This window comes from Ammospiza nelsoni, chromosome 5 (assembly GCF_027579445.1).
Source record: "Ammospiza nelsoni isolate bAmmNel1 chromosome 5, bAmmNel1.pri, whole genome shotgun sequence".
Classification (NCBI taxonomy): Eukaryota; Metazoa; Chordata; class Aves; order Passeriformes; family Passerellidae; genus Ammospiza; species Ammospiza nelsoni.
The window spans coordinates 16,208,599-16,222,049 of NC_080637.1; the positions used below are offsets into that span (position 1 = coordinate 16,208,599).

Here is a 13,451-nt window from a genome sequence, read left to right on the forward strand (position 1 = left end):
AAAGTAATTGAAAGAAAAGAAACCTTTTTTGCTTTTCTGCAGCTAATACTTGTATGTGGTCTCTTCTTTAGGATAACTACACGTTTGCACAGCCAGGAATCCAAAGGAAAGTGAAGATGTTGGAAGAACTTGTTAGTCGGATTGATGGTAAGTCTCAAAGGCAAACTGATTTCCAACTGATGTTACACTGAAAGTGTTTGGTTAAAATGCTTGCAGGAAAAGCCAACATCACTGCAGTCACCTGCAGTGGTGCAGTAACATCACCTTCCTCAGGTGAGGTGTCATCGCTGGCTTGTGGCGCGCTGGCCTTTGCGGATCATGTCGTGTATCATTTAAAAGAAAGCCACTAGAGCATGAGCCTCTTTCATTACTTTTTATTAAGGCAATATAATCAAAATTCAATGGCAATTTCTTTGCAGCAGAGTAATGACCACACACAAAAGGCAGCCAGTATTCATTTCCCATTAAGCCTCAATGGTTGTTGTAATGCAGCAAGTCACAGTGGTTGTTTATGGTTGTCCTTCGGCACTATGTTTTGTGCCTTTGTGCATCATTTTGCTATCTGGAATGCCTGCATAATTTCTCTGTGGAATCCAATTAATTATGAACTCTGGAAATAACATCTTTAATTTTATAGATAAATTACAGTATGTGCAGGGGTAATTTTAGATTATTCTTTCATGTTTAAGCAGCGCACTTTGAAATATTTTACCTTCATCCTTAAAGTAATTCCTTTATGAAATGCTGACTGTCATATAGCTAGGACAGAGTTTAATTAAATGAAATGCAAGAGATAATGCTTGCCCATTCTAAACATAATCTCTTGATAGTTTGTTAAATTAATGAACAGAGTATTAACAAAATGTTGCGAAGCAGAACCGGGCATATATTTGCAACACTAGCATGGCAGTGATGACTTAGAAAAATATTTCTTGTGTAGCTTTATATTTGATAATCTTCTTGGAAACATTAATTCCCTGGTTCTGTTACATATAGTGAAGGGTTTTTTTGTGCCCGTGCTACTCATAGGAGATTTTGCCTCCTTGTGTGTACATCCTTAATATTTTATAATGGTCTCTGTGCTTTCTAGGATATTAAGGTATTTTTAATGATCACAAACCAATGGCAGGAGAAAAAGGTTTGTGTAAAATTTCACTATAAACTTAAATGTATGTAAAAATTTTTGTTATTGATATATTTTTTTAAAATGCCAGTAAATATGAAAAATGTAAGGGCATATTTCTGTATATTGGGTAGCTAAATATTTATATTAAAATATAGTTAAATCAGTGTATTTTGTTGCTTAAAAAATATTCTAACTTCTTGTGATGTGATTTTTATATGTAGTTTTAGTCTTGCATCAATTGATGTTTTCATTTCAGAAGCAAATTATTATACATTAAATGAAGTATATAATTCAAATTCCTATAAATAGACTTCCTTAACTTGGTCAATGAATGTTTATATAAACAAATTGTTTAACCAAGTTTTTAAAATTAGAAATAGCATTCTGATAGTCAGCTTTGTTGTTCAATTGAATAAAAATATTAAGCATAATACAATATATTATTTTTTAGTTTAAGGAAAAAAGAAATGCTGAAGTCTTATTTATGCCTTCAGTGCTTTAGGGATATAGTTAAATAATTTCTCTCAATTATTAGGTTTAGGAAGCATTATTTTTAAAGCTTCACACTTTAAAAAAATAAGTCAGTTGTAACAAATAGCTGTGTCATCTTATCCTGTTCTTTGATTATCCTTTGCAACTGAGAGTAAAGTGTGAGTTCCTGTTTTTTTTATCTAATTTGAAATAGAGCTGTGAGGTCTTTATAATTTTTTTGTAGTTTTTAGTAGATATCATGAGTGTTTGCTAGTAAATATTGATGGACATTTACAACTGCTTAGGTTACATGGGGCCTCTGGAAGTCAGTGTTCCAAGCCTTTTTCCTTGCCTGGATGACTCTGTCTAATGGGACAGGACCAATTTAGAGCAGGCTCTGTGGAGTCTTGCCCTGTTGAGTTTTGAGTGATTCCAGGGATGGAGATTCTGCAGCTTCTTTGGGTAGAACTGTTTGAGAAGTTTGACTACTTCCACTGTCATTTTATTTTTTATATAAATAATTGTTTTTAAAAATGGAGCTTATGTCCACTACCTTTTATTTTATCTCAGTGTACCTCTGAGAAGAATTTGGCTCCACATTCTCTGCATGCTCCCTTTAGGTAGTTGCAGCTTTTCATAGGCTTCTTTTTAAGGCTGGATCAACCCAGTTCTGTCAGCCTCCTTTCATGTGTGAAGTGCTCCAGCTTCCTCTGCCTCCCACTGGGCTTGCTCATGTGTGCCAGACATGGTTTCCCAAGTGGTAGATGCAGAGGAAGAATCCCTTCCCCTGACCTGTTGTTGTCTTTCTTGCTTAAAAAGCCCAACAAATGCGTGGCCTTTCTTGCTGCAAGGGCATTCCTGACTTGGGTACAGCCTGTTGTCCATCAGGAACCCCACGTCCCTCTTGGCAGAGCTGCTTTCCATCAAGCTGTGCCCAGTCAGTGCTTGTTGAATGAGACTTCCATCCCAAACAGAGGACACTTGCCTCTCCTGGATCTCTGAGATTCCTCTCGGCCATTCCTTTAGCTTGCCAATGTTCCTTAAATAGTAGCCCTCTTTTTCAGTGTGTCAAGCACCCTTCCCAATCTCATATCATTTGCAAACACAGAGTGTATTCTATGCTATCATTAGTTTTTAACAAAGATACTGGCCCTAGTGCTGACTCTGGAGGGATATCATTAGTAATTTGTTCTCAGCTGGACTTTGTATTGCTGATCACAACCTTTTAATACAAGGGTCCAGTTAAAAGTTTTGTGTCATAAAGATACACATTTTTCGTTATTCTTTGGGCTGTTTCTTTTTGTATTGAAGACTGTCCACTCAATTACTTTCTTTCTCAAGGAAAGCACGCCAAAGTATGTCTAAGATTAAAATAAAGTTTTGGTTGTTAATTAGGCAATGGTGGTTGTGTATTGCAGTCATAACCTTTTGGATGCCTCAGCTAAGGGATCCTGAATTTATTGGGTTTTTGGTGGAATCGTGACATAGTTTGATTGAATATTGTGGTTTACTCTTCATTTCTTTTTTGCTTTTGTCTTTTTATTCTGGGTTTGCTGTACTTCAGTTAAAGGGAAATGTATGGCTGATATAAATTCAGTGACTTTGCGTTTTAGAAAAGCTCCTCATGATCTGTTTTTGCTGTACTTACTCTAAGTGCTTATTAAGGTTACTGTGCAAGAAAATAATATTCCTGTTGGTACTGTGTCACATTATTTCTTGATGCTGGGTAACTGCACAGTGAAGCAAATCTTGATGTAGTAAGTAGCTGTGTGAGTGGATGGAGCCTGTACTGCCTTTTTGCTAATAGTAATGGATTACCAGTATATGAAAGGTGATGCTTGTGCTTTGGAGAGTGCTAATGCATTATGTCAGTGATACAAGCAACCTTCATTAACCCAGCCTTATGGATCACAACTCCCCTCAAAGTAACTGTCCTTGTGTGTACACTCCAGAATATTGCAGAGGACTTCAAACAGCCAAAATACTCTCTTAATTGAATCATAATCTCTCTGCTTAAACTCCAGAAAATAATTTTGACAAATTGTGTTTAATGGAATTTTTTGGTCTGCTAATGGAATGTTGTTATAGATGAGATGGAGTTTGAAGATAAAACATTATTCAATCTCATTAGTCTACTTGTCATCATCATTCAGATTTTTCTCAGAATTATACGAAAAAACTGAGAGGGAGAATCAATAGATAGCTCAATAATACAAAGAATCTCTTATTATCTTTTCTGTTTCCTATTATCTTTTCTGTTTCCTGTAATGCCAGCAGAGCTTCTCTGCTCTAAATGATGAACCATTTCTCATGGTTTGTAAAAGGTCATACTCATGCAAAAGGTCATACTATCTTCCACTTTTACTTCATTTAGGGTTGAAATCAAACAGACACAGTATAGGAATGCCCAAACTTATTCAGGATTTGTGTTTCCAGAATTTACAGGTGCTTAGCACTTGGCTGGAAGAGTCTCAGCTTCTTCAATTTACTGTAAGACAGCTGGTAATTACGTGAGAGTTTGAGGTAGCCATTTGGAGAAGTCTGAGCATTTGTAGATAAATCACCAATCATTTTGTAGAACTTTCCCTTGAATTTTAGTAACAAGAGATGGAAAAATGCAGAAAATTATTGAAAATAATAGTTAAAAAGTTTACAACTGCTGTATATACTTTCCCCCTTCTCTTCAAAATTGAGGTAATGGAAAAATACCTAGGAACATAAAAAGAGTGCTGCATTTTAACTTGCTCGTAAGGAAGACTTCGATTTCTCTGGAATTCAGCTGCATTTTTCAAAGGTTCAATAAAATTTCAGAATTTCTGCTGTTTCCACTGTGAATGCATCTTCTCATCATCTGTTTTGGAGAGTTACCACAGCTATTCCTATATAGGATGTTTTCATCGGGACAATTTCTAGTTTATTTACATTTTATTGTTATAAAAAAAGTTAAAAATTTTTAAAGAGGTGTTTTAGTGCAAAGTTTAGGTTATTATATTTGGATTGCTTAAAAGAATGACTTTTAATAAATACTGAATAGTATTGCTTGGAGAAATATTGTTAGTTATTCCTAAGTGCAGTTAAATTGCTATCTCACCTTTTAAAACCATCTTCTTTTAAAAAATTTTACAAGTCCTATTTTTCTTTTTGCTGCCATGTTTTATATGTGTTTTCATTCACACGAAATGACAGATAAATTAGATAATGCCTCTTGTCCTAATGTTCTGAGCAAATAAATCTTGACTTCACTAATCATACTTTCTTTACTTATTTCTCTCGTAGGTTACAAATGTCTTGGTTGGCTCATTATCTTAAGTTCTGTAGATGATGCCAGAACTAAGGACTTGTAATAAAGTACCTTCATGTTGTGGCCTTAAATTCATATTTTGCATAATTTTGCTATTCACATAAAATTTTAAAATATAACTCTCTTGCACATAGTTATGTGTTGTGTGTAAATATGCGCAGATCAAGTTCTTAGTGAAATGTATTCAGTTGAAATTTTTTCATTTTTGTGTGCATTTTTGTTAACCACAGTGGAAAGGCTTATTTTATTGTACCATTCTGTGTACTTCTCATGCTTTGAAATATTTACTGTAGAAATGTCTAAAAGGTTGGTTAATAAAGCTCTTAAAATTATATCTAATACGTTTTCTTATTTAATTGGAGAAGTCTATAAAACATCCTTCCTTAGAACAGGATTAGTACTTGTAGGATTATCCTTTCAAAAGTCTGAATTTATTTAAGAGCTGTGTTTCTTTAATGGGCTGCCAAAGTTTTAAATGTCCAGACTTCACTTGGGATTCTTGCAGTTTCTTCTCTGAGTATTGTGTGGATGTTCAGCAGGTTCTTGTCCCAGGAGATAAAGGTGCCTATTCCCATAGAGCTGTCCAATGCTCTAAACACAAACGTTTCACAATTCTGCTCAGAACTTCATTTCATATGACGAGTTAAGGCAGAAAGTATTTAGAGATACCTCATGAGTAGTTTTAATGCTTCCACAGTTTCTGAAGGACATTCAGTTAAACTGCAGGGAAAATAGTTTTGCTTTTTTCTTTTGGAAAATCTGACTCTCGGAAAGACAAAATATCAACCAAGACTAATACTTTTTCTTATTAATCCACTTACTGTTGTTTAATCAGAACTCACAGAACAAGTTATCTGTTCAATATATGTGATAGATATAGATTAATTAATTTGGTTTTTAATTTGAATCTTGGGTGTTCATACAATGAACTGATAATGAGACTGTGGTAATATATGACATTTGATCTATCTTTGTTAGGTATTTAATCATGCTAATGATTTTTTGGTTGATGGTTGAAGAATGCATAATTATATGTGCAAAATTATGTTCATGTTTAATTATACTGTAAAACATTTTACAGACACCAATAACTTTGAATTAGGATTGTGTTGAAGTATCTGGAAAAAAGAGCTCTAATTGCAAGAGTTGCAAAATGGGTATTCTTAGCCTTATGAAAGCATTTTGAATTGGAAATGGACATAGAATTTTATTAGAATTTATTTAGACCTTACTGCTGCTGTTGAGAATGTGTGATTAATAAGGACCTTGTTTCTTGGTCCATCTTTCTATGTCAGCTTGGTGCTGAAGTGATAGAAAATCTTGTAAGCATTTCATAATTGTTTTAATTAATTTGCACTCCAAAGCTCTTTCTCATTTTAATAAAGCTACTTTATTTAGCTCACTAGTAGTTATTTTATATCTGATTTTATGGTTGTAATTACTGTATTATACTTTAATCCACTTGTAAGTGCTGTTCACTGGGCATTATAATTAATTGATATATCTTTAAAATAATATTTTTTATGTTTTACTGTGGAGATTATATTTGTATGCTATTACAGAGTTCAGAAACCTTACCAAGAGTTGAGCCTGACTGTAAAGTAATTTGTAAGTTCCTGAGTACTTGTAAGTACTTAAACTTTTAAATTGCCAAACCTTACTATTTTCATGGCAAATTAAAAAATAAAAAAAGAAAAAAGGGAAGAAAAGAGATGTTTCACTTGATGGGGGATTTAAAAAGTGTCAGGCATAAACACTTTTATGAATTCGTACAGTTATGATTTAGAAGAAGAGGCTAGAGAAGTCCAGTGATGGTACCCAGAGGTGTCCCATCAAACATATGTTTTTCCCTGTTGTTTGTTGCACTTGGAATGTTGAGGACCACCTGCAAACATGAGAGTTTTTCTTAACTTTTAGCTAGAAGGGTAGATCTTTTTGGATTACTACTAAGTGTTTTTCCTAATATTTTCCTCCATTTGGTGTTACATACCGCAGAATTGTTACTTTCATTTGATTCCATGAGTGAACCAGGCCTTCCCTTCCCTCCTTCCCTCCTCTAGTATTTTCTTCTTTTGCTTTGTTATCAGTTTCTTGTGCTTTTCACTATCAGCATATGGACCATATATTTTGTTATGATGAAGATGCTTCTCAGTCATAGCTATGAGCTATATGTTTAGTGAGCTCAATTTAAATAGACCATTGTCTTTAAATTGTAGGTCATGAGGAGAATGTAATTGGCAATACTTCTGTGTTTCTGCCAGTCATATTTTCATTTTTAGGACTTTCCAGTGTATTTTTTAATGCTTTTGTTGTAATTTTTTACAGTGGACAGTTTTAACCAGTTATAAAAAATAAACTTGTGGAACAAGATATAATCAGCATGTAAATATTTGACTTGGATCTCTGCTATTACTTGAAGTAGAACTATGTATTGTGATGAGGTCTTTTCTTGAGGTGCACATTTATGATCTTTAGAATGTCTTCTTCAATCATCAGGAGCTCCTTTTGCAATTAATGTATATTAATATAAGTTAATATACATAACTACTAATAACTCACTGCTAAGCTGTGGTCTTGACAGAATTACTTTTTCTCAGAATTTTATATTGGGGGTTGTAAGCCCTTTTCTGGTAACATCTGCTGTTGAGATTTTACTCCAAACCTTTGTATCCCACAAATATCCTGGCTTTAAGCAATGTAGAAATTATTTAGGAGAGAAAGTTAGATTAAAAATTAGCTTTCAACAAATAGAGCACTGCAAAAGAAAGCAATCATTGGCTGGTGGCAAGGTCCTTTGTTTTGGACTGCAAGGTTCTGTATGTGGGAGCTGTAAGATAGGGATGGATTGCACCCTCAGCGAGTTTGCACCAAGTCAGGTGGGAGTGTTTATCTGCTGGAGGTAGGAAGATTCTGGAGAGGGATCTGGACAGGCTGGATCAGTGGGTTAAGGCCAGTTGTGTGAGGTTCAGCAAGGCCAAGTGCCAGGTCCTGCTCTTGGGTCACAAACAGCCACTGCAGCACTACGGGCTGGGGCAGAGCGGCTGGAGAGCTGCCCTGCAGAGAAGGGCCTGGGGGTGCTGGCAGCAGCTGGATGAGCATCAGTCAGTGTGTGCCCAGGTGGCCGAGAGCGCCCATGTAATCCTGGCTCACATCAGAAACAGCATGGCCAGCAGGACCAGGGCAGTGATTATCCTTTCTCAACACTGGTGAGGCCATACCTCAGATCCTGTGGGCCCCTCTCAATAAGAAGGACATTGAGGTGCTGAGTGTGTCCAGAGAAGGGCAATGGAACTGGTGGAGGGTCTGGAGCACAAGTCTGATGAGGAGCAGCTGGGGGACCTGGGGCTGTTCAGCCTGGAAAAGGGAGTCAAGGCAGACCTTGTTGTCTACAGCTGCCTGAAAGGAGGCTGTGGCCAGGTGGGGGTCAGTCAGTTCTCCCAAATAACTAGTGACAGGACAGGAGGAAACGACAAGAGGAAGTTGTGGCACGAGAGGTTTAGGTTGGATATCAGGAAACATTTCCTCACCAGAAGGATTATCAAGGAGTGAAACAGGCTTTCCAGGGAAGTGTTTGAGTCACTGTCCCTGCAGGTTTTTAAAAGATGTGAGCCCTTAGGGACGTGGTTTATTGGTGGGCTTTGCAGTGTTAGGTTAATGGTGTAGGATCAAGATCTTACAGGTCTTTTCCAGCTGAAATGATTATATGATTCCATGGAAGACAGGAGTGCTGATGTGTTTCTATAGCATGTTTTCGTACGTTAAGGATCAATGCAAAAAAGTCATTGTGCATGCAAAGGGCAATGCCAATAAGCTCCTGTGGCAAAGATTGGCTCATTATTTCCTTTTTCTTTGGTATCAGAGCAGTTACTCTTGCACTTTTTAAGAAAAATTGTGTGGGTTTCATGAGAAATATACACTTTCTTTTGTTGAACTAAAATGCCTCTTTATGAGAGACTGTTAGCTTACATGCATTTCAGATAATTTTTAACACTTAGTGCTTTTTATATTTACAATGGAATAAGTATAAAATATTGATACAAAAGAGCTAACAACAAAGTGTTCAGGGTATGAAATATGACTGAAAAATAGACTTTAAGTAATACTCAAAATTTCAAAACTAGGTCAAACATCAGAAACTATAGGATTTGTAGGAATCTTGGAATAAAGGTGAGTGCCAAAAGACTAATGTTCTGAAATGTTGAATTGTACAGATAGATGTGGTAACACCATGCTGTGCCACAGTAATTTGGCGGTTCAGGCATAATCTTAGATTATTTTGCTGTTTTTCTTTGCTTATGTGTAAACTTGCCTAGGGACTAGTTCTAACACCATCTTCCTGTCAGGAGAGCAGTTGAGTTGTTTTGACAGGTTGTTTCTGTCCTTAACTGTTTAGCTCATGATTTTGTAATCATAGAGATTTAAATTTTGACTTTGGTGAAACAGCATGAGATGCTGACACTGAACATGAAGAATAAATATTTTATGTGTGTAGGCCCATCTGCTTTGAGAAGCATCTGTTTAAGGTGGCTAAATGTGATCAAATTAATGTACCAATAGTGTAATTAATAAAAATATTAATAGTTATAAATAAACCTGTTTGTCTACAGGTTACCTATTTTTGACAGTATGCTCCTTTGGAATGCATCACTGTAATGTATTTTGGTCATTAATCAGAAGACTTCCTTCACCCAATAAATAGATTTATTGAAAATGTTGGGAAGCTTACTAAATGTAATTTTTGTTTCTTTTGAATTTTGATAAAAGAATTGGTTGTTTTTAAACTGTAAAATAATTATGTTATCAGAAACTGCAGTAGAAGTAGTTTTTATAAAATACTTCATGTCCTAAAGCTGACAGTAATTATATAACTTCTTGTTCATTGCACATACATACTTATTTTCATTGAAATGGAAAATTTAGATTTAGATTATGCCAGTCCAAATTACCTTTATCAGCAAATTAGCTTCTGCTTACAATTACTTGCAAAGTAGGAAGAATTAGCTTCTTTACTCAATGCATCTTCTATTCCAGCCTTGCATCAATTAGGTATAAAGCACAGAGTTTAGTAATCCATTTTTCAACTTGTTTAGACTAGAAAGCAACTTTCAAGAAATTCATTAGGCCCATTAACTACCATAGTTGAAATATCACAACTGGCACAATTTATTGTTCTTCATTATTTACTTTTAATGGCTACAAACTACCAAATGAAAATTGTTTCTGCTATGTGAAGAACAAAATTTTGTGAGTTAGTAACTCTGCTTAGAAATAAAACTGCCTTTTTTTTTTTGTGTCCCTCTTGATGTACTAGATTATCAAATCATAGCTGTAATGTATGTATCCACATGTGACATTCAAATAGTAAATTTAACCCAGTATCTCACTTCAGTATATTTAGCTTGAAGCTAAATTTTTCCAAAGCAAAGCCACACAATAGTAATTCAGCATTTGGCATGAGTCTAATGATCTAAATGATGTAATAATGGTGCAGTGGGTGGAGAGCTGGCAGAGGGCAGGGCTCAAAGGGTTGCAGTGAGTGAGGCTGCATTTGGCAGGGGAGCATTCACCAGTGATGTCCTTAAGTGTTCAAGTCTAAGGCCAGCTCTCTTCAATATTTTTATCAGTGATGTGGATGCAGGAGTTGAAGGCAGTATTACCAAATCTGCGGATGATGCTATACTGGGGTTCACTGTTGACTCTTGAGGAGCAAGATGCCTTGGAGAAGGATCTTGCTAGATTGGAGCATTGGGCAATCATCAATGATTTATTTAAGATTTAAAAATTTAACAAAAACAAATTACAAGTTCTGCACCTTGATGAAATAATTCTGAGCACAGGTGTAGATTGGGAGAGGATGGGCTCAAGAACAGCTCTGAAAAAAGGGATCTGGTTTGTCCTGGCTGGGAGGGCAAATCCCATCCTGGGGTGCACCAAACACAGCATTGCCAGCTGCCCAAAAGACTTGATTATCCCACTGTTTATTATCCCACTGTGTTCAGTGTTGCTGTAGCATCACCTTGAGCATGGTGTGCAGTTCTGGGCCTTACAATTTAAGAATTTGTCTATATTTGTTTATATTTATATTGTGGAAGGGTGTGACTTTAGGAACATAAATACCAGGTCTGGTGAAGACTGCTTTAGCCATAGGTGGGCGGCTGACAAGTGCTATGGGGAAATACCAGGGCTTAATACATTTTCATTGATATTTGTTTTTAGTTATCTTTGGACACAAGATGTGTTAAGTGAACCTTTAGAGTAATCTGTTGTTGTGTCTTAGTTTTTTTTAAAGCCCTCATTTTTGATTGCTTTTAAAATCTAAAAGGTTTGTACTTCCAGCTTCCATATTGAAAAACTGTTTTATATTGGCCGAGACTTTCATATAGCCAAAAAATACATCCTGAGGGGAAAAAAATTGAGCAGCTTTAGTCTTTATCGTAATTTAACATCACTTAACTTCTGTTCCCTTAATCTCTAGGTAATGTTTCCTATAATAGTGCTTCCATACTCTTGGGATTATTCTTTTAATTAATTTAGTGGTTTAATACCTTTTTAAGTATTTCTTAAATTTGTAAACTTTGGAAGATGAGCATTTACTCATTGTTTTAGCTGGTAATACACCTCTGTGAATTTGGATAAAGGGGTAATCTGGGCAGCAAAATCTCCAAAGAATGTATTTGTATACAGAAGGACAGTGGGAATATTTTACTTAGGCTTTAACAAAGACTTCTTGCTATAAATTTGTTCAAAATAAGACATGAGCATTTCTTCAGTATTTGTCATCTACACCATGCTAATGTCATATTTGAGCCTGTTAACTAAAGCCTGTTAACAGAATGTCTGTGATCCTTTTTGCAGAAAATTCTCTCAGTATAGACAAGCCATGTAGTAGATAAGTTCTATTAGCTCTAGCAATTATCCATGCAAGTGATTATCACAGCTTTCAAATGGTATGTGTTCTACAAAAAACACAGTGTGTGAGAGTACTGGTTTAGAAACCACTGATTTGTATTGGTTTTATTTGCATTTATTTGTAATACCAAGAAATTATTTAAGCTGTTAGTTAAGTTTTCTCACTGTATTTCCTACACATTAATCTCACTTTTTCTTGTCTCAAATGAATGCAACCTTTACATGTCCTTTCCTTATATTTCTTTACCTTCTTAATTTAATAATTTTCTTTTTTGACTGCCAAAATTTTATTTTTGGAGGCCTTTATGTTATTTGGAAACCATATTTCTTGTTGTATTGTCCCAAAAAATTTGTAGCTTGAGAAATTAGTGAGGATATATGTACCTAATGATTTCACATTAGAACTTTGTATATTTTTGTGGTATATTTTAAAACTCTGATCTCAATATTTTATTAAGATAGTGCAACTCAGACCAGTTATTTAATCTATGAAGTGGCAGAAAAATCAGTCCATTGTAATGTTTAACTAATTTATATTTTGAGTGTTCTCATTTGGTTGTCAGAATTTGCATGCACCACCACAAGTTTTTTCCTTGAGATTGGAGGAGTATTTGATTGTTTTAGACAGAGAACTTGATACTTCAAGATTTCAGAAAAGCTGCAGTAAAATACCTATTTATTTTGTCTTCAGAACAAGTTCATAGGCACTTGGATCAGCATGAGGTGAAATACTTGCAATTTGCTTTCCGTTGGATGAATAACTTGTTGATGAGAGAAGTCCCTTTACGGTGTACCATCAGGTTATGGGACACATACCAAGTAAGTACTTTTTTAAACCTCTATAACTCTAGTAAAGTGTTTTGGACATGCCAGTATCTTTGTGAGTGGTTTTTCTTGAACCTTTTGCTTTAGTGTTGTCTGAGTATCATCATAATAAAAGAAAAAACCTTCAATGATCATCACTACTTAGAAACATTTAATGTCTTCAGTCTTCTTCCCTTCAAAGCCAAGCATTTGATGTCATGATAGTTTGTAGTATTAAATTGAACACTCACTCAATACTCCCTTCTGTCTCTTCAGAGAAGTGAAACATTGAATTGTGCCTAATCAATGCCCTCCATCAATTCTGAGTTCTAGGCTTCTTGTTGTCCATCTGCTTAGCTACTCAATCCAATATTAGCTTTCAGTCTTCAGTTCTCAGCCTTTGTCCTTTGTCATGTCATCTATCAGTTTGTTCGGATAAAACTCCATGTTGCTGACCTCTTGGTGTGGTAATTATTTTTCCTCAATAATTTCTTTTCTTATTGTCAAGAGAAAGAATTGATGTTTGAGAAAAGTGGTTTATGCATTCTTAGTTCTATTACTTGATGTTTCAGTAGCTTTTGGTTGCAATTCTTGACTATATGTTTAAACTATATATCCTTATCTAACAACTTCCTTGTTGAAGTTAGTGGGGGAGGGAAAAGTAACAATATTTAAAATTCCTTAAGAATTTTCAATTGTATTAGTCAGTAAATAAGAGATTAACTCAAAATTTATGCCTTGCAAAGAGATGTAATATCTTTAAATAGCATTGTCTTTATATCTACTCATTGTGTAGAAATGTCCTATTGGTTTCATACACTTTAATGTCAGAATGTCTAA

At 35.2% G+C, this 13,451-nt stretch overlaps 1 protein-coding gene across 2 annotated transcripts in view; it reads left to right on the forward strand.

Annotated features, from left to right (window-relative positions):
• Positions 1-13,451, forward strand: part of TBC1D22A (TBC1 domain family member 22A) — a 140,713-nt gene that overhangs the window by 60,643 nt on the left and 66,619 nt on the right. The window contains exons 10-11 of one of the 2 annotated variants that reach the window (XM_059472085.1): positions 72-147; positions 12,499-12,626. In XM_059472085.1, the coding sequence (XP_059328068.1) occupies positions 72-147; positions 12,499-12,626 (204 nt within the window). Of the gene's footprint in view, positions 1-71; positions 148-4,873; positions 4,984-12,498; positions 12,627-13,451 lie in introns of those variants that run through there. The other variant, XM_059472086.1, reaches the window with a different exon arrangement.